The sequence below is a fragment of the Capsicum annuum genome, chromosome 3 (assembly GCF_002878395.1).
Source record: "Capsicum annuum cultivar UCD-10X-F1 chromosome 3, UCD10Xv1.1, whole genome shotgun sequence".
NCBI classification, from domain to species: domain Eukaryota; kingdom Viridiplantae; phylum Streptophyta; class Magnoliopsida; order Solanales; family Solanaceae; genus Capsicum; species Capsicum annuum.
In genome coordinates this window covers 232064122-232090370 of record NC_061113.1, presented here as the reverse complement: position 1 = coordinate 232090370, position 26249 = coordinate 232064122, and the positions used below count along the sequence as shown (strand labels likewise).

At 33.6% G+C, this 26249-nt stretch overlaps 3 protein-coding genes and 1 non-coding gene across 5 annotated transcripts; 3 read left to right on the top strand and 1 right to left on the bottom strand.

Annotated features, from left to right (window-relative positions):
* The first annotated feature begins 3295 nt into the window (after positions 1-3295).
* On the top strand, positions 3296-4448 carry LOC107863056 (homeobox-leucine zipper protein ATHB-12-like). Its single transcript, NM_001324849.1, is given in 2 exon segments — positions 3296-3668; positions 3878-4448. Coding segments are annotated over 2 exon segments (663 nt in total). The 5' UTR covers positions 3296-3335; the 3' UTR covers positions 4208-4448.
* A 10624-nt stretch (positions 4449-15072) lies between these two features.
* On the top strand, positions 15073-15152 carry TRNAL-UAG. Its single transcript has one exon. It is a non-coding gene; the product is annotated as a tRNA-Leu (tRNA).
* LOC107863057 (pyridoxal reductase, chloroplastic) lies at positions 15137-22205 on the top strand. Its single transcript, XM_016708809.2, has 8 exons — positions 15137-15480; positions 15765-15993; positions 16688-16781; positions 17040-17163; positions 17357-17458; positions 17998-18149; positions 18258-18351; positions 21933-22205. Exons 1-8 carry the CDS (start codon positions 15349-15351, stop codon positions 22116-22118), a joined length of 1113 nt encoding a protein of 370 aa, XP_016564295.2. The 5' UTR covers positions 15137-15348; the 3' UTR covers positions 22119-22205.
* Positions 22206-22447: 242 nt separating this feature from the next.
* Positions 22448-24627, bottom strand: LOC107863059 (ubiquitin-60S ribosomal protein L40). 2 transcript variants are annotated; one of them, XM_016708810.2, is made up of 5 exons: positions 24379-24627; positions 23787-23873; positions 23603-23705; positions 22747-22813; positions 22448-22649 (listed from the first exon to the last, which is right to left on the bottom strand). In XM_016708810.2, exons 1-5 carry the CDS (start codon positions 24479-24481, stop codon positions 22623-22625), a joined length of 387 nt encoding a protein of 128 aa, XP_016564296.1. In that variant the 5' UTR covers positions 24482-24627; the 3' UTR covers positions 22448-22622. The 2 variants fall into 2 exon arrangements, with proteins under 2 accessions (XP_016564296.1, XP_047265450.1); XM_047409494.1 differs by lacking the exon at positions 22448-22649 and having other exon boundaries at positions 22765-23174; positions 24379-24555.
* Between the last annotated feature and the right edge of the window lie 1622 nt (positions 24628-26249).

The window sequence follows — 26249 nt, the reverse complement described above, 5'->3', positions numbered from 1 at the left end:
TAGTTATTTAAGTACTAAAGTTAGTAGGAGGAAAAAAAATACTAAAACATGCTTGATTTGAGAAAATGAATAATTAAAATGAAACATTTACTTTTAATGAGGGGTAAACCTCTAGCCAAACTTTTGATGTTCCGACATTCATTAAATTCAATATAGAGAAGGTATAATTATATAAAAAGAATGTATAAAATTTGATATTAGGTTTAGAAAAATACTCAATAAGTCAAAAAGATGGTCGAGTGCTTTAGTTTGCAGATATATTAGGTTTAGAGAAATACTCAATAAGTCAAAAAGATGGTCGAGTGCTTTAATTTGCAGATATAACCTTAAAACCTTTCATGCACCTATAATTCCTAAATCATGAGTCCATTATTGTTTTTAGTACATGAGTTAAGTAAAATGAATTAGGGGAGTAGATAGTTTAATGCATGCGTTGTTTACAAAAGTGTAGTACTGTATGAACATATGTCGCTCCAAGACGATAGAAATGAAAAGTAGAAAAGTAATTAGGGAATAGCTTGCTATAATTGAAAAGGAAAGTCTAATCATGGCCGTTTAGGACAAATTTGGGTGTCATTTTCAGGGAGTTGGTACTTGATAGTGATACAAGGTGCAATGCATCACCAAAATTTGCTAAGTGGGCATAGTCTTAATGATTCCCACAACCATAAAACTACTTAAATATCACAAAACTCGGGCTTACAGTCAAGATTTGTGGAATTAAGTACATGATCGTTCCATTATCATCCTAAAATTGAATTCGAGTTTTAAAAACATAAAAAGTCTTGGTAGGAAAACGATTCTTTCTACTGGGTCTTACACAAAGCAAGTTCAGATTAATAGCACTTATAAAGCAAGCACCAAACAACAACAACAATATATTCAGTATATTTCCACCAAGTGGGGTCTGGGAGGGTAAGTGTACGCAATTCATACCACGATCTCAAAGGTGAGAAAAGCAAGTACTAAACACTGAAACAAAAACAAATCTCAGATTTGGGATACAAATAAAAATACTACCGCAATCACTCTTTTTCACTGTAAACATATCTCTAATCTTAAAGGTTCCTAGAAAAATTTCTAGTATTGTATAAGATTTAATATTATATTAATTCAATGATGGAAAAATCCTAGTGGGTTAATTAATATAAAGAACTTAATGGTCACTCAAAAAAGTCTAAAAAGAGAGACTTGTGAAGTCCCCACTAAAGAAACATGCACTTAGACTCTGATGATTTTTGAGGTAGCCTTTTCCATCTTTTTAACTTAAATTTATTTGTATTTTTTTCGTTTCTCTTATATCTCAAAAGAATTTCATTCATTTTCTACGTAGTGATCAACATCTCTCATATGGGCCATCGACTTGAAATAAGAAGGTTAATGCAAACAAGGATTTTATTACTGTGTTAATTATGAGTGCAAACAAACACTACTCTCCTTATCAAGAAAATCAGGCATCAGTAATTAAGTGTATGTTACCCCGTAAAAATGGGTTCGACAATGAATTCAACGTAATTCAGTACTTTGAGATTGAGCTTTATACACAACAAAAAATAAATATAAATAGAATTAAATATACACTTCAAAATAAACACACTTAAATTTTTAATTTTAAATATATACGTTATTTAAATTCTGAATTTATCACTATTTTTCATCTACCCAACACACATGACACAACACAAGAATAAATATAGAAATCCATCAAGCACGTTTTATAAGTTACCAGGAATAGCAACCTCACCCAACCTACCACAAAACCGTGGCTTCTTCTTCACTAAATCTAAATTTCTCAAGCTTATCACAATTATGAAAAGATTGGTGAGAAGGACAAATTTTCAACATTCACGGCTAAAAGAAGATAAAATAAAGAAAAGATACCATAAAACACATGACACCTGTATATAGTATAGGAGACACTTCAAATCTAATAAGAACAAGTAACCACATCAAAAATCAAACAAAACAATTCAATTACAAAGACGAGATAAAAAGTAAAAAAAGGGTTGCACTCATGAATGTGATTTAGTGATCAAAATTTTAAAATTTCACGTTCAAATGTCAATAAAGGCAATGACGCTAGGTGAACTTTTCCGATTTGTCCAAGCTTCGATTAGCAAAACTATCAAATACTTATGCAGGTGAAAGATAGTCAATATCATACAGAATTAGTTGAGATATGCATAAGTACCACAATTATATGAAAAAAAAACCAAAACATGGTAAAAGAGGAAAACGTTAAGAAATCAACAGTAGAAATAGGAATCTTTTTTTGAAGCTAAGTCCTAAAATTGGCTATTTCTTCCTCCTCATGATTATCAATAGTACAAGAAACCAAAAAGCTAGTATTTTTTTTTGTAGCTACTAGGCGACCATATAATTCGTTATCGTACTGTCTTTATGTACAGTAGAGTAGATCTAAGCCACTTAATTAAAACATCTCTCACTATGTGTAAAATATTTTACATGTATTTATGAATATATGTTGAACAAAGGCAACACAATTATATATGTGTAAGATTAAAAAATAACGGTATCTAACATATAAATTTACCAGAAAAAAAGAAAAAGATTCACTAGTTTCTTCTTCTGATCATATGACTTATATACATCTTGTTTTCGATATTTAGACCACACGTGTATGGCAATTAAAAACAGGATCAACATTACCATTTTTAATATAGAAATTACATTCAAAAGTGAGAATTGTCATCCTCCTATAAGTGCCCCTAATCAAGCTGATAATCTTGAAGTATGACAAATATAACATGTACCGATGCATATAACTTATTTGTTGGGTGTGCAAACAAAATTTTACGTTGACAACTGAAATGACAAATATAACTTATATGTATATAACTTATTTGTTAGCGTGCAAACAAAGTTTTACATTGACAACTGAAAAATTGAGAAGCTAAAATGTAGGATTTCTTAATGACATAGTCTTTTGAAAAAAATCGTGCAGACTTGATTTAAGTCGATAATATCACATGTTAAGCGAAGTCCTCAATTTCATACATTTATGATTTAACAGAGTATATCAACAAAAAGCAATGCACAGATGGAGGGTATCAATAAGATAAAAAGATATCAAAAATGTCCAAAAGAAATAGGTTAGAAAAAGATACACGACTTCTTATACAATTGGCTTGAAACAACCAGCAAACCACAAGTACCCATCAAATGAAAGCAACTACAAGAGATAGTTGTTACATGGATGACTATATAATAGTTAACAACACCTATTTCAACAATTTTTAAACACAATTTCCTGTCAATACAATATCCTTAAACTATTGAAAACCGTTCACCGCTTTCTGGAACTCAACAGTGTAATGGAATCAGAACATGAAAAATCTGAGACTCCAAACTTCAAAAGACCCTTAAAGAAGAAGTGTGAAAATGCAAAAAGGTTTACTGATGAGCAAGTGAAGTTACTTGAGTCCATGTTTAAACTAGGGACAAAGATCGAGCCAAGAGAGAAGCTGCAGTTGGCAAGGGATCTCGGGCTGCAACCGCGCCAAGTAGCAATTTGGTTTCAGAACAAAAGGGCTAGATGGAAATCGAAGCAATTGGAACACGAATATCGGATACTTCAATCAAAATTTGACCATTTAAATACACAATTCGAATCCTTGAAGATAGAAAAGGAGAGGTTACTCATTGAGGTAACTTTTTCTCTTTCCCTTTTTGCTAGTGACATACTCAGGTGGTTCATCCTGACTTCCTTTGCCCGAAAATAACAAGGTTGAAATAGCTTTTACGTATATATAACAGATGTTGAATTGCCTTGGCTTCCTTTGGACTGCTATCTTCTACTCTTTGCATCACCCTACAACTCATGGAAACTAATGAAATTTTTGTTGTATTCAAACAGTTGGAGACACTAAATGATCAGCTAGGAAACAAACTCGCTCGAGGCAGCAAAAGCCAAGATTCAAGAGACAGTGAATTGCACACAAGTCCAGAAAATGGATTTACAGACTTATTAGAGTTGAAACATTGCGCGGGTTGTTCAAATTCAAGATTCGGACACAAAAGCGTAAATGAAGAGGATGATGAAACAACAGAAGAAACAGACAAACACTTCACTCCCAAAGAAGAAGCAGAGTTTTGGAACCTGGATGAATTAGGAGACAACAATTCTTTAGAACACTGGTGTGTTGGTTTAGGTAGCATCTCCAATTCCAAGTTGTGGGACTTTTAATGAGCCCCACAATTGTACATAACTTTCTCAAAATGTTCCTTCCCTTTTCGCCATTAATAGAGCCAGAGTAGTACGTAGATTAGGAGGAATCTATATCTCAGATATATCTGTTTTTCTTCCTTTTCATTGTGCCCAGAGAATCAGAATGTAGCTTTATTAAAATGATTCGAGTTTTAGAGTCGTCGTAGCAGAATAACCGAGGCTTTGCTTGTGAATTTATGAACAAGATGCATGATTTAAATTTCTCCTGCCCTTTTTGTTGTTCATAAGAAAGCTTAGCAAAAATATTGCACCCAGGGAAAAAGAAAAAGCCAACCCGCTGCACAAAAAGTCTTGCATTCATAGAGGTTCCGAGAAATGACTGCATCGTGTGGTGCATACAGTTTATCCTAACGCAAACATCATTAATTGATTCTATTGCTTAAACATGTGACATATATAGCATCATTAATTGATTCTATTACTTAAACATGTGACATATATAGCTTACACGGAGACAACTTTATCGATGTTAGTGTGTAGATCTTCAATTCTGGGACAAATGATGGTAATAGAACAATAATCTCTCCTGACTAAGATGTAATTTAAAAAAAAATAAACTTTGAAGGAAAAGGAATGCTGACAATTTACTGCCATACTGGTGAGTATCAAAATCATCGGATATCCCTTTTTTCTTCTGCAGATAATTTTTTTGTCATCCCTCCATTGGGTAACTAGTACTCCGTAATAAAGATTCAATATTGTTTAAGAATTTAACAAAGCAAATTGCACCGACTCATACATAGAATCTACTAATATTAGAAAGGAAGAAAGTCTTTTTGTTTTTTTTGGGGGGGCGGGGAGAGGGGGGGGGGGGGGGGATGACTTAATTTACTGATCAGAAGAAAATTGGATAAATTCCCAACTGGAACACATACTAGAGGAAGATCAATTGGATCTGTCAGAATATGTAGTTAGCTCTCGATATATTCAATAAGATATATTTTTTTCTTTGTAAAGATATATAATTAGCTTTTGATATATATATTTTTTATTTTGATTCTGCCAAGATACATAATTAGTTTCTCATACATTCAATGAAGATACATAACTAGTTGAAATTTTTGTATTTACTTTATAAGGATGGGGATTTGTATAAATATGGTAAGTTAATGCTTATGTTATTTTTGTCGGGTTCAATTGGTGTGAATGGAAAATAGAGGACACATTCCTTCTAGGAAAACACACTGTTTCGAAAAAGGGGTGACTGTTCGACAGAATGTGACTGTTCAGAAAGACATGTTGTTTCGAATGGACAGACATAACTGTTACAAAATGATACACCCTTCCATGAACCATTGTTTCCTTTCCGAAGGGGCATTTGATGACTATAAGTACCTGAATTTTTTTCATCAGGTAGTATGAAAAATTTCTGCATTGAAAAACACTCTTCTACTTTTAAAAACTCATTGTGATCGTCTGCCGTTGAGTGAGTTCGAAATATCCGATAGTTTGAGGTACCACAACTATCGGATTGTAAGCCATCTTATCGTGAGAGGAAGAATTCCGCAACCTCGGGTACTTGAGGGGAATATTTTCTTAAGGACACTCCGTGAATTCGGAGAACTTGACTTTATTTCTACTTCATCTTGTTTCTTTAAATATAACACACTTCTTTGATAGTTCGTACTGAACTTGTATTGAAGGAGTTCAAAAACTTCATAACTGTTCTTGAAAAAGTATTGAATGAGTGTTGAAGTTTAGTGAATAAACATACAGATTGTGTACCCAAAAACAATAATTTTTCCTTAAAATAACGTGGATTTGAATTCTTTTATATAAAAATACTAGTCGCATTTGGCCCGTGCTAAGTCCGGACCCAAAATTAATATTAAATTTTATATTTGTAAACTTTTTTTATCTTATTGCCATTCTTAATTTTAATTTTATTTTAACACGAAATGGACACGAAAGGAACAAAAATCAGCAAGTTCACAAAGAGAAAACAACACATTAGAAGGAGATGAAGAAGAAGAATTGCATGAAATTAAAGATAGAGAGAGACCCTTACTTCCACCAATGAATAGCACTAGAAGGTGTATCAAACCTTCAAACACACATCACCAATGTAAGATCAAACTACTCTCTTAGGTGACCCAAAGGAAACACTCTTCCTCAAGCACACCTTTCTTGCCAAATTTTCCAATACAAGTGAAACCCTAACTTCAAATGTATTCAAGGAATCAATTTCGGGTTTGAGAGCTAAAACTACAAGACTAAAGCTACAATCTAAGAATAATATCCAATTTCATCAAAGTCTAAGAAAAATAGAAGTTAATAGGTCTATTTATACCTATTACAACCCAATGACAAAAATGCCCTTGATAAAAAGGGGCTCCTATGGAGTATAAAGAAAAAGCATAAAAAGACCATTACACCCTTAATGAATGGGTGATCATGTAGTGTTTTGATGCGGTCTTCTTCATACTTCAACATATGACTTTCCTTGAGTCTTTTTGGTCTTCACAATTATTCTTCAACACTTGGACCTCTCGGGCATCTCATCAAGGCAAGCTTCCAAGCAACCTTCCATACATGAGATTGTTCTATTGTGGGCTTAAAATGGGTCCCCCATGCGTGCTCCCATGCCCTCAATGTGACCACAATTAGGTTCTTCTTGTGTTGACCTCACAGGATGTCTTCAAAAGCTAAGGTGACCATTTGACTTGTATCATCCTCTCCTTCTTGAAAAGAATTCGACCTCGAATCCAAACCTAGCAAAATCAAAGAGAGGACAAACAAATACAAACTCCTTATGACATGAGGGTTAGGGTTAGCACAACAAATTATCTCAACATGCCAAGGTTGCACATATTTGTAATATAACAAAGAATCCTTTAAATTAAATATTAAAAGTTCAATGAAAGATGCACAAAGAATTTGGTTATGGAATTCGCCAAAACTGATACTTTGCTTGTCATGTAGACCAAGCAACAAGTTGGGTGCATCAGCATCAAACGGGAAGAGTGGCCATAGACACGGGTCTAGACAACACTCCCATTTCCAATAGGCTTCACTCAAACTACACAACCTACTCTCTATAATGGCATACATGTCATCAAAAGCAAGTAGAGAGTAAAGAAAGGTATCACTCAAGTTAACTTCTACTAAGGTATCTTCATGTGTGTACTCACCACTATTTTTAACATCATCGCCATAAGTACTCTCAACAATAAAATCACACGTAGTAGAAGAAAAAGTAATTTCAAAGCAATGGACACCTTCCCTTTCTATAGAAGTACCCTCAAGTATACATATACCACCAAAGTCAAAGAAATTATTACTTAAGTCTTCACAAGAAGCAAGTAATTCATCCTCATAGTCATCAAACATGGGTGGGGTGTCATACGAAGGATCACAACCACAATCAATTTTCAAGGAACAATCACTTATTGGGTTTCTTAAGAATTCAAGCAAGTCAAAATTATCATCACCCAATTGATCATTCCTTTCCAAGACCTCACATTCTCTTCCCTTAAGATTACTCTCATCTTCCAAGAAGAGATTTCCTCTTTAGGAGGAATGTTGTCACACCATAGTGGGTTGGTATATAAGTTATAGCTTTCAAGACAAGCCATACCTTCAACTTCATTCTCACCACTAGGTTCATTAGGAGTGAACTCATCATCTTCAAACAAGATATTATCCTTAAAGAGAGAAGGATCTATCCATGAAGAGGATATAGAATAGGCAAATCCATTCTCTAAAAGATCGCTATCAAGCATCAAAGATATTTCAAGCACGTGATTATCCCTATGAGCAAAACCGAGAGTAGAACATTCACTAGAGGTTATGCTAAAGGGGTTACTCCTATTTATTTGATCAAAATTTTCAACATCATCACTCACTTGAGATCCATTAAACATATCACATACATCCTCAAGTGGTGGACAAATTTCACACATAAGTTGATCAACACAATTCCCACAAGATGATTTACTATCATTCAACACTAGGTGGACATAAATTGATCTTACAAGAAGAGTCAATTCGGTCATCAATAGGGTCAACTAGTGTATCCACATTCACAATATGTACACATCATAGGGAGCAAAGAATCAATATATGATGTATTATCATTCAACACTAGGTGGACTTAAATTGATCTTACAAGAAGAGTCAATTTGGTCATCAATAGGATCAACTAGTGTATCCACACTCATAACAAGTACATCATCAACAAGAGGCAAAAAATCAATAAACTCACAAATAGATAAGCTACCACTCATGCTCAATGGGCTACTAGCCACACAATCATCGTCCACATGTACAAAAGTGTATGAGTTTGCTATTTTACCTTTATGTTCTTGAGTATATTCTTCTTTGCCTTGGTTCGGATCATGGCAGTCCACTTTCTCCTTTGAGAATCTCACATCACAAGGGAGTTTGTCAAGTCTTCTCCCTTGTTTCACCTCTTCATCTGGGTTTAGTGGCTGGTTTTGTGAAGTATAGGATCTTTGGACTTGAGGTGTTTGAAATTGTGGAGATTTTGGTAGACATAGTCTATCAACCCTCGCTCTAATTCTAATCATGTCACCCTTCATTGAATCCATATCACTCCTTATAGCATCATTTCCGCTCTTCATTTCTCGACTCAAGGCCTCCATTTGGGCCATCAAAGCTCTCATAACATCATTTTCCAAAGGTTAGGAAGTAGTACCTTCGGTTTTCATGAAAAATGTACCTACGAAGTGCAAAAAATAGCAAGCACAATAACCTACAAAATGAGCAAACGAGTTAGTTCAAAAGCCTCACTTCACTCACACTCAAACTCACCTCACACTTGGCTTCACAAGTGTTGGAGAACCGGTAATACTTGGCAAGTTACTTGAGAGGTGAGAAGCTTTGAATCGGAATGGATCTTCATTTGAAGCGACTCAAAATAAGTGATGCACGAACATGAACCAACAAAAATACTACGACTTGAAAACGAGAAAAGCACACAAAAATTGAAGACGCGAAACAACGGACTCTAATCTAATTACGAAATTAGTGGGTAATTACTAGCTTACTAATTAGGGATAGAATTGACTTATAAGAAACTAGAATAAAAAAAACTAGAAACTAGAAAAATCTAATTTTAGGGTCGAACTTTGGTTGAGCACAAGTGATGACGTGGCACTACGTGGTTGGTTGTCACCCTTCAGAATTTTAATTTTTCCAAAAATTATTTTCAGCCAAACACCCTTAGGAAAGAAGAGAATTCGGTTTTGGGAGGGAAAATGTTCAAGTTTGAACCCTTTCACGCTTCAAAATGGATGAGAAATGAATTGGTCCCCCCTAATAAATGCACTTGTACTTTGTTTGTCCTCTTGTCCCCTTCTTTTTTTTAAGAATGAAATATTCTTTGAATATGCTTTTAGACAAACAACTTTTTCACACTTTTTCTTCCCCTTTTTGGATCAAACAAGAACCTTGAATACTCTTCTTCACTAAGTTATGAAGATCATGGATGAACAAGATGAATATTCAAGCGTTGACCAAGTTTGACCACCTAGCAAATGAGCTCCAAATCTGTTTTTTTTTGTAGCCCTAGGTTCCTTATGTCAAAACAACTTAAACCAACCAAAATTCAGCCACAAATCAAGCCTAAATCACCAAGAAAAAAACGTGTATAGCACAAAAAGCTTCAAAACTCCATAGCCATGGTGGATCTAAGCTCAAACTCAACCAAATTTCAATCTAAAAGTAGATCTAGACTCCCTAGGTGTTAGAGAACAAGAATCTAACACAAGAAACCTTCAAACAAGGTAAAAATTTGTAGATCTAAGACTCTAAATTCTGATCTAACACAAGACAACACATAATTTTTTTGGTAATGTGATTTTTGACTCTTTTTTTAATGAAATTTTCTATATAAGAACACTAAAACCAAGGATTAGAGTTGTGGGAACAACCCTAAGCAAGGCTCTGATACCAAATGAAAGCCTAAAGGACTATCAAACACGAAATGGACACTAAAGGGACAAAAATCAGTAAGTTCACAAAGAGAAAACAACACACTAGAAGGAGATGAAGAAGAAGAATTGGATGAAATTAAAGATAGATAGAGAGACCCTCACTTCCACCAATGAATAGCACTAGAAGGTGTATCAAACCTTCAAACACACATCACCAATGTAAGATCAAACCACTCTCTTAGGTGACCCAAAGGAAACACTCTTCCTCAAGCATACCTTTCTTGCTAAATTTCCCAATACAAATGAAACCCTAACTTCAAATGTATTCAAGGAACCAATTTCGGGTTTGAGAGCTAAAACTACAAGACTAAAGCTACAATCTAAGAATAATATCCAATTTCATCAAAGTCTAAGAAAAATAGAAGCTAATAGGTCTATTTATACTTATTACAACTTAATGACAAAAATGTCCTTAATGAAAAGGGGCTTCTATGGAGTGTAAAGAAAAAGATAAAAAGACCATTACACCCTTAATGAATGGGTGATCATGTAGTGTTTTGATGTGGTCTTCTTCACACTTCAACATATGATTTTCTTTGAGTCTTTTTGGTCTTCACAATTATTCTTCAACACTTGGACCTCTCGGGCATCTCATCAAGGCAAGTTTCCAAGCAACTTTCCATACATGGGATTGTTCTATTGTGGGCTTAAAATGGGTCCCCCATGCGTGCTCCCGTGCCCTCAATGTGACCACAATTGAGTTCTTCTTGTGTTGGCCTCGCAGGATGTCTTCAAAAGCTAAGGTGGCCATTTGACTTGTATCATACAGGTAGTTCGAACATATCTCAATATTTCTAATATTAATCAATTTTAAATTTTTTTTTTGTAAATTGAAAGAATATTTTTTTTCTCAGAATTTATTTTAGATTTTCGTTTTAGTTTCAAACACATGCATGCACCATTAGTATTTTGCTTTTTTACTTTAGTGGTAATTTTGGAGATTAAAGTCTTTAATGATTCAAATCGAGTTTTATCTTATGTTAAATTAATTTCATCATTCTTTTCTCAATTCTTTTTCATTAAGTTTATCCTAATAAACTTATATTAATTAACTCATTATTACAAAAAAAATAATTCTACATTTAAAGTAATATAATAAATATTTAATACCGCAAATGTTGTAGGATAACATCAATAAAGTTAACTTATAAATAATGATAGAATTTAATTTAAATAATTAAAAAACTTGATTCAACAAATGCTTGTGTAGATGTTTCTTCATATCAAAAATAGATGTTTCAACTGGTCCCATTTTAACAAATTAAGCGAGTATTATAGTACTTCTTTTATCCATATTATTCTTAGTATTAAATAACTATATAAGTAATTGTAATTAAATTTACAATTTTAAAGCATCATTGATAGAATTAGTTCACTAAAATGCATTTTTAATCAAAAAAAAATAATACTTCAACCATTTCTAAATAAGTGCTCCTTTTGATTTGGACACACCCTTTAATAAACTTTTCACTTCTAAAAATTTAAAAATTACTTTACCAACTCACTCTTAATTAAATTATATCTCTTTTTAAATTTACATTGATTATTATATTTAAACTCAGAGATATATTAAAAAGATTATGATCAAACTACTCTTAAAAATTTAAATGTATATTTATTTAGGAACAAAATCACAAAAAATAACACCTATAAAGAAATAGACTAAGTAAGAATTATAGTAGGATATGAACGTAAATGGTGGAGGTGCAAGAAAATATAACAAAAATCATTTAAAATATCAATAGGATACACCAATTAAAAATGTCCACTTGGAAATGAATTAAAAAGAAAAATAATACAATTGAGAATAGGCCACCTATAGCAATTTGTACCAACACAAAAAATTTAATATTATTATATTTATTGTGAGGACTACCAAATTTGACCATCCTCACTTATATATAATACTAGTTACTGGAGGCCCGTGCTAAGCCCAGACCCAAACTCAAAACATAAAATCAGTAATATTTTCATTAAAGAAGTTTAATATGTGTCATATTTTTAACCATATTTTGTTGATCATATTTTGTTGATACATTTGTATAATTATTTAAATTTTTTCATATAATTGAATATATTTTAATAGTGCATAGCCATGTAACTTTTTGTTTTAGGGTGTTTATGATGTTTGTTATTTCAGGTAGATCGATTGTGATATCATTCTGTGATTATTTTATTTTTGTTTTAAACGGTTATTTTGTCACTACCTATTGATTGACATTCTTATATTATGTTTTTTCATAAATTATTTTTATCTTGTGTCAGGGGTATATCGAAAACAACTTCTCCACCTTATCTGTGAGATAGCGATACAATGTGTACACTCTACCCTCCCCAACTCCACTTATATGAATATACTGAATATATTGTCGTTGTGGATAATTGAATATGTTTTAAAGAAAAATCTAATAATTAAGAAGAAAGTAAAGTAGGAAGATAGGCAATCAAGCCCAAAAATTAGGAACTATATCCCACAATTTTCTCAACTCACCTATTTTGAATTTTCACCATGTTCTCATCTTCATCTTCTACTTCAATATTCAAGTTACAATTTTCATTAATTTTTCTTGAATTTCTACCATGTTTCATCTATTAAATTAAATCTAACAATTCCATCTTTTTACCATTAACTTTCTTTTTTAATTTCCACAATTTCATTATCATGTTAAATGAAGTAGTTGTTGGAAATGGTAACACATGTAATATACTTATTATGATGAAGAAGTTATCGATTATTGCATTTGTAAAGAGGAAGAAGTAAGTTATAAAAAATCAATTTTCGTGACAATGCATGCGTTCTGATACATCATAAATTTTTACATGTGATTTTTGTTTCTTTATAGATATGATACATTCAATATACTGCATCTGATACATTTAATATACTGCATCTAATACATAGATTCAAGGTTATTATTTTATGATACATAATACAACACATATGTGATTATGGTTCAATTTTATACATGATACATGTAATATACTTATTATGATACATAGATCTAATTTTGTCAAATTTTTAGATTTATATGATACTTGCTGAAAATTGTATGTGAGTTTTATTTTATTTTACACCTGATACATTAAATATTATGAGTATGATACATAAGTATGAGATATATCATTGCTTCTGATACATAGTAAATGTTGAAATTGATTTGTATTTTTTTCATCTGATACATTCAACTTTATTTGAACTTTATTTATGTATGAGATATATCATTGCTTCTGATACATAGTAAATTTCATTTTTTCTTTTGTTTTTTTAATTTTCTAAATTATTTTTGGAATTTAATTATTTATTATTTTTAATTATTGTTACAGCTATTGAAAGATTAAAGAGGAAGCTTTGCAGTATAAGGGAAAAGATAAAAGGCTTGTGATGGAGGAATTAAAGAGATATAATTGCTCAATTAGAATCGCATTAATTGCTCAATTATTTACTCTTTTATTGTTATTTTCCCTTTTTATAGTCAATTAGTTTGATAGTTATGTATCTTTCGGTTATGTATCCGAACCAAACTTATATATCATGTCTAGGATTTTAAGTAATTAATATAAAAATTGGGAAAGAGAGTAATTATGTAGCAAAGTGTTGGGATTTAAGTTGTTTACCCTTTTTTTATTTTACAAAAAAAGTCATGCATGCAATGGAATTAAAGTTAAACAAAACCAAACTACTTTTATAGTATGCTCAGCTCTACACAAAATAATATTTTTATCTTGAGCATATTTCTTAAGAAAGTCACACTTGTTCGTGTAGGTGTTTTCACCAAATTACTCTTAATTAATGGTACATATTTTATACCCCCTCCGTCACATATTGATATTCATATTTATTTGTAAAGTTTTCAAAAAGTTCTTTAAAGGTGAAGTGAATTAGTAAAATTATCTTCTTATTTATGATTTCTTAACATGCGTATAAAAGAAAAATGATCAACTAATATGAAACGAATGAAATATTTTTTTCATCAATAAAATATTTAATATAATTTATTGGTTATGTAAAAACTCATTATTAAAATAAGAGTAAATTTGAAAGAAAATTGGTATCTTTTTAATCATAAATAAATGTTTTATTTTAAACTGAATATAGAAATTAAAAACATCATAATATAAGACAATATAAATGTAAAAATAAAAACATCATATATACAAATGAAATCATTTATTAGAAAAAATGAAATCAAATAAAGACCAAGAAGAAATCCTATAAACGACACAAATGAGGACCCACACAAAATTAATTTTGTACTTGGAAAGTTAATGATCTCGGTGAAGCCAATTGTATCAATAACCACGTGTAAGTCATTAAGGGATAGAATTTTTTCACAATATTTCAACTGTACCCTGTGAGGACGAATAAAAGCGAGGATATAAGAGTAATAATTAAGTAATATGGCATTTTGATTATTTGTAAAACTATATTATCCTCAAATATGAAGTGTCAAAAATACAAATTTAACATAAAATATGTGTAATTAAAAAGTGTAATCATGCAGAGGCAGTCAACCCTCTTTAGGAAGTTCGTCCGAACCTCATTCGATTGAAAAATATTCTATTTATACATTATTATAATTATTTTTTATATGGTTATAGTAGGTGTTGATCCCCCTTTCGATTTAGTTTTTTTTTTGATATTAAACTCTTTACTTGAAATTCTGGCTCCGCCTCTGTAATCATGAACAATGTGCACAAATAATAATTAAAGGTTATTATATTTAGATAAGCACCAAAATCATAGTTTGTTCACGTTTAAGGAACTAGAAACACAAATGTCCCAAAAGAGAAAAAAAGGAGCAATCCTTTGTGACTTGTGAAACACAACTAGTTAAATATTAATAGGATATCCGTTTAGAACGTACAGACGGTTTGGCCGAGTGGTCTAAGGCGCCAGATTTAGGCTCTGGTCCGAAAGGGCGTGGGTTCAAATCCCACAGCCGTCATTTTCTTTTCCTTTTTTCCCCTATTGGTTTGATTTTTCTTTTTCTTTTTTCCATTGGTCTAATTGTTATTTTTCTTTCCTATTTGTATAATTTATATTTTTCCCTATTGCAACTGAAAATACCCGTTTTATCCAAATGCATAGAACAGTTGGAAGTAACCCAACCTTATCAGTTGTCCTTTCTCACAAAGGAAGCAATGGCTGTCTCCCTCTCAGCTTCAAAATCCATTGCTTACATAACAACATGCAGCAATTCTACAACTGATCCTCTTCCATCTTCATCTCTCTTCAAATCCCTCAAACTTCCCCGTTTCTGGCCATGGCAAAAGGTACTTTTTACTTTTTACTCCATTTGTTCTTTACTTGTCCATTATATCAAAAATATATATCTAATAATACTTGTTCAGTTTGAAAAAAAGAATAGAGAAAACATTAAATTTATAATATTCAAAAGGATAGTTAACTACTCTTATTATTTATTGTTTAGTTAAGGTGTATACTAAGTTAATAATGGACAAGTAAAGATGGCCGGAGGGAGTACTTCATCTCCTTTTCTTAGGCTACACGGATTTTTTTGAGAAAATAAAGGTTAACTGATCAGTTGTATTTACAGGTAAAGATGGGACCTTTGACAGTATCTCCAATGGGGTTTGGTACTTGGGCATGGGGCAATCAACTTCTCTGGGGTTATCAAGATTCTATGGACTCTGAACTTCAGCGAACTTTCAATCTTGCTGTTGAAAATGGCATTAACCTGTTTGATACAGCTGATTCTTATGGAACTGGAAAGTTGAATGGACAAAGTGAGAAACTTCTTGGACAATTCATTCGCGAGTTTCCAGGTCACATTGCTTTCTTCTTGTTTCTCAGTAAAAGTTGTACTAGTAATATTCATGTATGGAACTCTCTGTGTCATTACATAAATGAAACAGTTCTTGCTTTTGAATATCTCACGGGCTAAGTCATTATCAAGTTTTGAATAGCCAATTATATACATTTTTTTAACAACCGTGGTGTCTAGGCCTCGTGCCAGCAAACGTGGGGGTAAGGTCTGCGTAAATCTACAACCTATATACTCCTCCTCTGACCCCACTTGTGGAATTATACTAGGTATGTATATTGTTGTTGTTCGTGCCCAGTTCTCCTTGGATGCTTTAAGTCTATTCTCTTTAGGAACTTCGAGTAGAATTACATTAGCGATTCGAGTGATCCAGTCAGGGGACACTTACGTTTGGTCCTAATTGCTTCATATTTATGAAAAAATAGAGCAGCATTGAACTTAGTTTAGCTTCTTAACCTTTCATGTTTTTCGTGTGTTGTTTTGAAGAACTGTTTGCTACTCTCAGAAATTTTGTAAACCTGCAACATTCTTAAACTTTTGAGTTAAAATAATACCTTCTAGTCTTAGTGAAATAGGAAGAGAAGTAACATAGGGACAGTAGCTGGCTAAACTGTCATTTGGTTCTCAGTTAGTTTGTCGTCGCTATCCACATTCTCTTTTGCTTTTTTAAGTTTTTTGACTTATTATGTTTTCAGGAGACAAGCAAGTAAAGAATGACATTGTGATTGCAACAAAATTTGCAGCATACCCATGGCGCCTAACACCTGGACAATTTGTGAATGCTTGCAAGTATTGTTCATCCTCATTTCTTCTGATTTCTGAACATACTGATAATCAGAAAATCAAAACTTCAGTTTTATGGGGGGAAATACCTATTGTAGAATTTTCATTTGATTACATGTCTGTCAGAAATGCACTAAATTACTACTCTATCTATTGTGTTATCTACTACTACTACTACAAGGTTTTACAAAAACTTTAGGCTCATAATTTAGTTTTTCTTTATGGAGCAACAAGATGATTTTCTTAAATAGAACTTTGTAACAGGTCTTCTCAGGAAAGGATGCAACTTGAGCAAATTGGAATAGGGCAATTGCACTGGTCAACTGCAAATTATGCACCTCTGCAGGAACGAGCTCTTTGGGATGGTTTAGTTGCTATGTACGAGAAGGTTACCATTAACTCAAAAAGTATTTAACTGGGATCGCTTGCATTGTTTGAATATTATTTGTGAGGGGAGATCAACATTTTGGTCTTCCTGTCATTCTTAAAACCAATTCTGAATTGACGTTCTGCTGAATCTGGTCTTCATTTTCTCTGATGGATAAAATACTTGAGGGATTCACAATTCTCCATTCGTGCAGGGTTTAGTTCGTGCAGTTGGGGTGAGCAACTATGGACCAAAGCAGCTGCTGAAAATACACAAATATCTTGATGACCGAGGAGTTCCTTTGCGCTCAGCTCAGGTGTTGAGTCTTCTTCTTACTTTACTATGAAGTATGCAGTTAGCTTTCTTTTCAGAAGCAAATACAATTTTGTTACATGTACAATGCTCAAGTAAGATTTACACTGGGTGTGGCTCTGTTGTTTAAATGAGGTAAAAACAAACAGTCTGGTAAGTCTAAAGAAAATGAAGCGTATTACTCTAACTTGTGCGGACTATTCACTTTAAATGCCGCACCAGAGTCGGATTCTTCAAAAGCACACTACCTTTGACGAATCCAACACGTACCCATTGACATTTTGACGAGTCCGAGCAACATAGGTATTACTGACGACTTACATGGTCATGAGGTAGCAGGTATCCGGTTGATTTTTTGATGTCACCAAAGCTAGCCTTAATATCACTTTTATCCCCCCCGCCCAAAAAAGAGACAATCCCCTCTAATGTTCAAGCATTTTTAGTGGTCATCAAATTCCACATGACCAAATTGTTTATAAATTAATTCCAATCATTGCTTGCTTTGGTGTCAAAATCCTAAGCCAGTGAGCTCTCCAACATCAGGTACAATTTTCGTTGCTGAGCATGGGAAGTGATCAGATGGAAATAAAAAATATATGTGATTCTTTAGGCATACGGGTCATAGCATACAGTCCTCTGGGTCTTGGTATGCTCACTGGTAAATATACGCCCTCTAATCTTCCACCTGGACCAAGGTACGCACTCAATTTCTTTTCAAGTTGAATTTTTTGTGACTAGTAAAGGAGCCAGTACAGCTCAAGCGATTATTTGATTCTTGTCTCAACGTAAAACACCATTTGTAGGGGACTACTCTTTAGACAAATTCTGCCTGGATTGGAGCCTCTACTTACCTCACTGAGAGAAATAGCTCGACGTCGTCGGAAAACAATACCACAGGTAAACGCTTCTTGAAATTTTAGTGGAATGCTCTTTCCATGTGTTACAAAAAGTTTCTATTCAGCTCTATTCATACAAACAAGCGGCCACTGTATCTCAATATCTCATTGCTGGTTCAGTATTCTCATCTAATAGGCCTTTCATATAGTTTGGTGTTTGCAATAACTCAAAGCACTGCGCTGGAGTTATTTTACATCTAGGTAGCCTCTATTTTTTGATCTTAAGCTTGATGTTAGACCTGCTTGACAGTCACATCATGGCTAATAGCACATACGGAACATGAAATTCCTGTAAATTCAGCTACCGCTTTCTTTAGAAACTCAAATGAATTAAGAGACTGAAAGAAGGTACACAAATCTCAGCTGCTATTATCTGTTCTTAGAAAAGACAAGCATTTGCCCATTAAAGGAGGAGGTTGGGGGGGTGGGGGTGGGGGTGGGGGTGGGGGAGGGGGGAAAGAGAAAAAGCCAAGCCATAAATGGTGAACACAAGGCAATCGGTGTGCATGTAGTTACCGGTGCATGCTCTTTTTAATATGAACAATAGATGGACAACATGAAAACAAACAAAAAAAGAGGATATTTAAGTTGGTGTACCTTGGTACCCATGATACTAATTCTGCTAGTCTTGACCTGTCAAATTTTTTATAAGACTCTACGTCGACATGAATAATCAAATAACCAGCAAGTGAGTCATCATACACTGTAAATTGTGGCTCCGTACATGAATTACCAAACAATCAGCCGTCGCCTCATTAATGTATAACAAGGGGCTTATGCAGGGGGATTATACATGACATGGAGCAGTTACAACTTACGAAGGACATGACCCTTGATAGGAAGGTGTGGAGGACATGGATTAGGGTAGAGGATTAGTGGGTAGGAATGCGTCCGTACTAGTAGTAAAGAGTGCGTTATTTGTAGTTGTTCCTGTAGTCATAGCGTTGTGCGTGTGTCTTGTACTTTCTTGTTCTTAATGATTTGATGATGTTTGTGATTTCGGATAAATAGTCTATCCGATGGGTGTCTTTTTCTTTTATTATCTAATGGTGTGTTATCTCATTTTATTGTTTGTTTTTATATTTCTATGTTTGTTATAATGTTATTTGTCTTGAGCTGGGGGTCTACCGGAAACAACCTCTCAGACTTCATTTGAGGTAGTGGTATGGACTAAGTAAACTTTGACCCACTTTATGGGAATACACCGGGTATGTTGTTGTTGTCTCTATGCAGCGGGCCCATGTTTTGTCCTCCAAATGGAATATGTCAATAGGTGTCTAGCAACTTTGAAGGATGAACCTGATTTTAACCCACTTTAGATGTCAAAAACTAGGGATCACACACCTCTGTTTTGTGGATGATCTGCTATTGTTTGCGGGAGGTAATGTGAGATCTGTACAATTGCTTAAAGACGGGTTTGAAATGTTCTCTGGGGCCTCTGGTTTGAAAGCTAATCTGACAAAAGGTCAAGTATTCTTTGGAGGTGGAACTTGGAGACAAAGGAGCATATATTTGCTTTCCTAGGATTGAGTTGGGGAAGCTTCCCTTCAAATACCCAGGAGTCCATTAATCAACTAAGAAACTCACTGTCTCACAGTGCATGCCCTTGGTAATTCAGATTACAGCCAATATCACCTCTTGGAGAGCAAGAGGTCTGTCTTATGCAAGCAGGCTACAATTAATTAGACCAGTGCTTTTTGGAGTACAATCTTACTTGTCACAACTTTTTTTACTCCCTCGAAAGGTGATGAAACTGATCGAAGTAGTCTATAGGAGCTATTTGTGGACAAGAGAAAACAACCTCTCAAACAGGGTTCGAGTAGCTTGGGAAAAAGATGTTGTGGCCAAAATATGTTGAACTTGAAGATATGGATTATGGAACGAGGTTGTTCTATGTAAGCAGTTGTGGGCTTTAAGCCAACACAAGGAGAAACTTTGGATTACCTGGGTTCATACATACTATATAAAGAAGAAGACATATTTACTATTTTGGTCCACATAACACTTCTTGGATGGTTAGGGGAGTGCTGAATATGAGGAAGAACTGGCAGAAATTAGCAGCATGTTTTCAACTCATTACACATAAGGAGGGGAAAGTAGCACATTGAAACTGCCTACAAAGCACTGTAGGGTAAGTAGACAATGTGTAGACGGAGGAGCCTAGTGTGTCATAATGCAGCACAGCTTAAACAGGTATTCATACAATGGCTGGCCCTGCTGGAGAGACTTGGAAGTTGGAACGAAGGATAAATTGCCGAACTGGGGTATTGAGTATTGATGGTACCTGTGCACTGTGCAACAATCAACAAGAGACTGCCCGTCACCTGGTTTTTGAGTGCACCGTCTTAAAGAGGTTTTGGCACCAGACACCTGGTTTTTGAGTGCACCGTCTTAAAGAGGTTTTGGCACCAGATTCTTACTTGGTTCCAATGCCAACATGCTGTTCTAGCCTGGAACTTTAGTGGAAATGGGTGCAACAGGCAGTTTATATTAGGGTGGGGGACAATAAGAAACTGTTTGAGTTTGTTTGCAGGTGTTTCTATACAAGGTAATTCGTTTTTTTTTTTAAAAAAAAAAAAAAGGATATAGGTAATTTGTTTGTAACTAGGATTGTTCTGAGAAGGGATGTTCTGAATAGACCACGCTAGGTTACATTGAATAAATTAGTTTGATTTGCCGTATGGGATGCACTTGTATTCACTAGGGTAACCTTCCATCACCTACGTTTGCCTTGTATGAACTATGTATGAGCATTGTTCCTTGATATTTAACTCCCACCTTTATAACTTCATTTAGCCTGGGTTAGTTGCTTCTTCTAGTTACAGACCTCCAGTAATTTTTGAATGTTATTCTTTGCAAAGTGGAGGCATGTCTCCATGTTGTATTGGATTCACAATACAATCTAGTAGGATCTTTCTCAATCTTTTGAGAGTGGAGTTTTTCACTACAATTTTACTCCCTTTGAACTTGGCACCAAAATTAACAGGAAAGAGGTCTACTTTGCAATAAGCTGTGTGGATATACTTTAGCTCATTCTTATGCTCACATTGTTTTCCCAAGCTACAAACCTCCGCAAAGTTTTGAAAGAATCTGGGTGATCGACTTAACAGTTCCAGTCTAATTGCTCGCTCACAATTGTGAAGTTCAAAGATGTATGTTAACTGGAAAAAAGTCTTTCCATTTCATCATATCTGTACGGTATTAGTTCTGTCTGCTACTGTTGTCTCAGATACTCTCTTCATTGGAAGAAGTATTCATTGAAGGATTAGCAGGATGAAAAGGGTTGCAAAAATGACTTGACCATTGCTAGAGATAGATTCAACCTACTGGACGGGCAGAGTATATATAGTCTATCCATGGAGTTCTCTGTATGGATTATGTTTCCCATGGCTGAAGTATAGGATAAGAGTATTTCAGCATAAGCTGACGACTTGACCTCTCAATCAAATAATTAGAGGCACTGTTGTTTATGCTTGGTTATAATCCATTCATATTATGCACAAACTCATACTACTCTCACATTACCATTGCATGTTGGTAGTTATTCCCTTTGCAGGCTATTAACATAAAGTCACAATGCAGGTAGCTATCAACTGGTGTATATGCAAGGGTACAATCCCCATACCTGGAGTTAAGTCTGTAAAACAAGCTGAAGAGAATCTAGGAGCCCTTGGTTGGCAACTCACTTCTGATGAATTTCTCCAATTAGAAAATGCAGCTCTTGATTCTCCACAGAAGATGATCCAAAATGTATTTCAGACAAAGTGATAACTTCACATAATAATAGATACTTTTCATATACTTGGAGAAGGCAATGAAAATGAGTAAAACAATACAATATACACATTTGGACTATTTCACAGATCATTTGCTCTTTCGATAGAGCATTTTCTCAAATATCTGCAACGTAGCTTTGTGCACAGGTGTAATGTGTCCATGGAGGTAAAAACTTTGGACACTTGGATCACGGCACACGTATCAACATTCCCTCAACTAGTCATTTACTGCTGCTAAGAATAGAACACATGCACACCAAAGAATCAACTGAACTCGATCAAGAAATTGTTGAGAAGATGAAGAATAATAAACACAGCTGATAATCATAAGAAACTCAAAACGAGCACTACACTCTTGTTATAATTGAAACTGGAGTTGAAGCAAATGTGCCAGAGTCAAACAGATAACAATAGATCCACCAAAATGTGAGCTAAACATAGAACTACAAAATCATGCAATTGACATAACATCCTGACAGGAAATACAACTGACTGTCTACTTGATCTTCTTCTTTGGCCTCAACTGCAAAGCAAGTAATAATAGAAACAGTTTAGATTATGGAGTCAAGTTGAACAACATACAAGATGCAAAATCTTGCAGAAAATTCTCAAGAAGTTACCTGGTTGCTGTGACCACATTTCTTTTTCCTGCAGTTCACAGCACGAGGATGCAAACGAGCATAGCACCTATGCAGCAAAAATGTGATTATAAACTGGATTTCTGGATACATGTGTGCCCTTAAATTATATAACAATGACTGAAGTGAAGACTAACGTGTTCAACAGTTTCTTGAGCAAACAACAGATTCTCCGTATACCATATTACCATTTCAAAATAAATAAGTCAGTACATCATATTCTAACTACATTCTCGTGATAAACCCATAAGTTAAAAAAATATTAGAACACAAATGTGTAAAATGGCTAAGTGGGGGAATCTAGAAACATAGTTGATAGCAGATAATATTTGGTAGATTTTCACACATTAGATGCCTTCCAAGAACCTCAATTTTCCTTTAGCCAAGCACAGAGCTCCAAAGTCTGCAAGCTAGAATCAGAGAAAAAACAGCTATTAATATTGTTAGTTTCCTGTTCTCTACACTGGATTTTTTTAACTGAACTAAAACCCAACCCACGGCTTCCCATCCACCACCTTCAAATTTATCTCCACTTCAGCCCACGATAGAAGTTCTCTTTATTTACCATCAATGGCAAGAGACAGGACTAATTACACCCAAATGCCATTTAAGCTCGCATTCATAAAGGGCTATGATTTTACCACAAAAAAAAAGAATTCTTGAACAGACCATTTTAAGGAGTTCATGTTTAAATGGAACAAACACATCTTCCGATAATAATTTAATAGTTTCCAAGCTCAAAGGGAGCAGGAAGAACCAACCAAATGATAATTTCCGAAGTGTAGATTTCATCAAATGATAGAAATAAGTCAATAAAAGTGCTAAATGCAGAACTTACTTGCGGCAAATCATCTTATCTTGGTTGTATTTCCTTGCCAATGCCATAAGCGATGGTTCAATGATCCCACCACGGAGCCTCAGAACAAGATGCAGAGTCGACTCTGTTTCATACAAAATAAATTTACTCAAGAAGCACGCTAAAACAATAAAACAATAGTTTATATTGCCAATCAAACACAAACCTTTTTGGATATTATAATCCGCCAGTGTACGCCCATCTTCAAGCTGTTTACCAGCAAAGATCAGTCGCTGCTGGTCCGGTGGAATACCTACATAAACCCCATAAATAAGTTCATACAAGAGATACGAATCTTAACTAACTGAAATCAGTTATATGAATCATTTACATTCATTCTTTGTTCCATTTGAATATCATTTCATTTCAATTCCACAGCTCAAATACCAAAACAAGAATCTTAGTAACTCAGTTAATTATCTATCTAAATTTTCACCTTATTAGCAAAGGTTCAATCCTCCACCTAATAATCCCCTCCCTCATTCCCACTTCCCCTACCCTCAATTTATTTTTTAAATTAGCTCAAACATTAGAAGCAACAACAACAACATACCAAGTGTATTACTACAAATTGGAGTGCAGTAAATAGACCCCGGAAGATCAGAAAGGACGTAATGGAAGTACAAGAGATAATTGATAATAAAAGAAAACAACAGATAGCCGCAGAATAATAATACTACAATCCAAGTACACAAACAGTAGATAGTATAAGAAATCGAGGTGAATAATAATAATAATAATAATAATAATTTAAGTACCTTCCTTGTCCTGAATCTTGGCCTTGACATTGTCGATGGTATCGCTGGATTCAACTTCGAGGGTTATCGTCTTACCCGTTAGGGTTTTCACGAAGATCTGCATCTTATCTTCTCTCTCAAATGGGGTTGCAGCCTTTTTTGTCTTCACCAACTTTATATTCCAAGATTTTTAGGGTTTTCTCTTCATTGGACGACGTCGTAAGAATGTGTTAATCTAAGTATGCGTTTGACTATGTTTCATTGTGAAGCAAAAAGAATAAATAAATAAATAAATAAATAAATAAATAAATATATATATATATATGTATGTATATACGCATAGAGAGAGAGATTGATTTTAAAGTGAAAAAATAATATTTGAGAATTGAAGTTGTTTTGGTGATAAAATGTCACGATTCGAAATTGAATTATGATGACACTTACTAAAATCTATCCAGTAAGTAAGTCAAACCACCAAGTTGTATAGATGATAAAAGAGAACATAAATGAGATTAGCGAGCCATTAGTATAGATTCGATCATAACAAATACAAAATAAATAAATAGGCCTTTACAGAAATGAGAAAAACAAAACATACTATTATCATTACAAGAGCCGCTAAGTAATGGAATAAGCGATATACTAATAGATGCTTGTATAAGAGATACAAAATACACATGTTTAGGGGTGTGCAAAAATCGAATCGACCGATAAACCAAACCGATAAAAATGTTATTGGGTTATTGGGTTAACGGTTTTTTATTGGTTTTATAAAAAAATTTGTTGGATTAACGATTCAGTTTCGGTTTTAGCTTATTGGGTTATCGGTTTAAACCGATAACCCAATAAGGATACACTAAATTACTGTTTAACCCCTATTTATGTTATATACATATATATCTATATTTATTATAAAGCAGAAAATGAAGCACCAGAAGAAGCCACGTGGCAAAATGCTGGGAAGCCACGTGACAGTTTTTAGGACAAAACTTAAGTGTTGTAATAAAATGTTTAAATTTAAAAATATTAAATATTTGAATTAAATAATAATACTAAAAAATTCCCCTAACTTTAAGGAATTATAGTAAATTCCCCTAACTTTAAGGAATTATAGTTATGCAGCAATTCATTAAAAAGAAACTTTCAATAATCTTATCAAATATTTGAATTAAATAATAATAAAAAAAAAAATCTCCCACCTTTACGATAACAATTAATTAAAAAGAATGCAGCAATTCATTCAAAAGAAATTTTTAATAATATTATCAAATATTTGAATTAAATAATAATAATAAAAAATCTTTTTTTATAAAGAATAATAATACTAAAAAGTCTCCCAACTTTACGGCCGCAATTAATTAAAAAAAGTTCCCCTAACTTTCCGTAGTTATAGTTATGCAGCAATTCATTAACAAGAAAGTTTCAGTAATCTTATTAAATATTTGAATTAAATGATAATACTAAAAATTTCCCTACTTTACGTCATTATGGTTAGGCAGCATGTTTTTGATATTATCAAATATTTGAATTAATCCTACTTCTTCGGCAGATAACAATTAAAAAATCTAACTTTAACCAATTAAAAAGAGATTTTTATTGGATAACAATTTTGAATTTTTTACTGAATATCTCTGTAATTTTACAGCTTTTTTATTTTATCTCAAACTTATAATGCTTATTCTGACTTGATTTGAATTTGAATTTTAAAGTCTTATCCCAACTCTATCATTATCTTTTTCTAATTCAAAAACTACAATATTATTATAAATGCATATCTATATCAACGTTTTACAAATTCACCAGAACAAAAAAAAATGTTAGTCCAATATACATCACAAAGAAAAAAAACACTGTCCATTATCTATCAAAAATGTCTGCTAAAGTCGATTGTA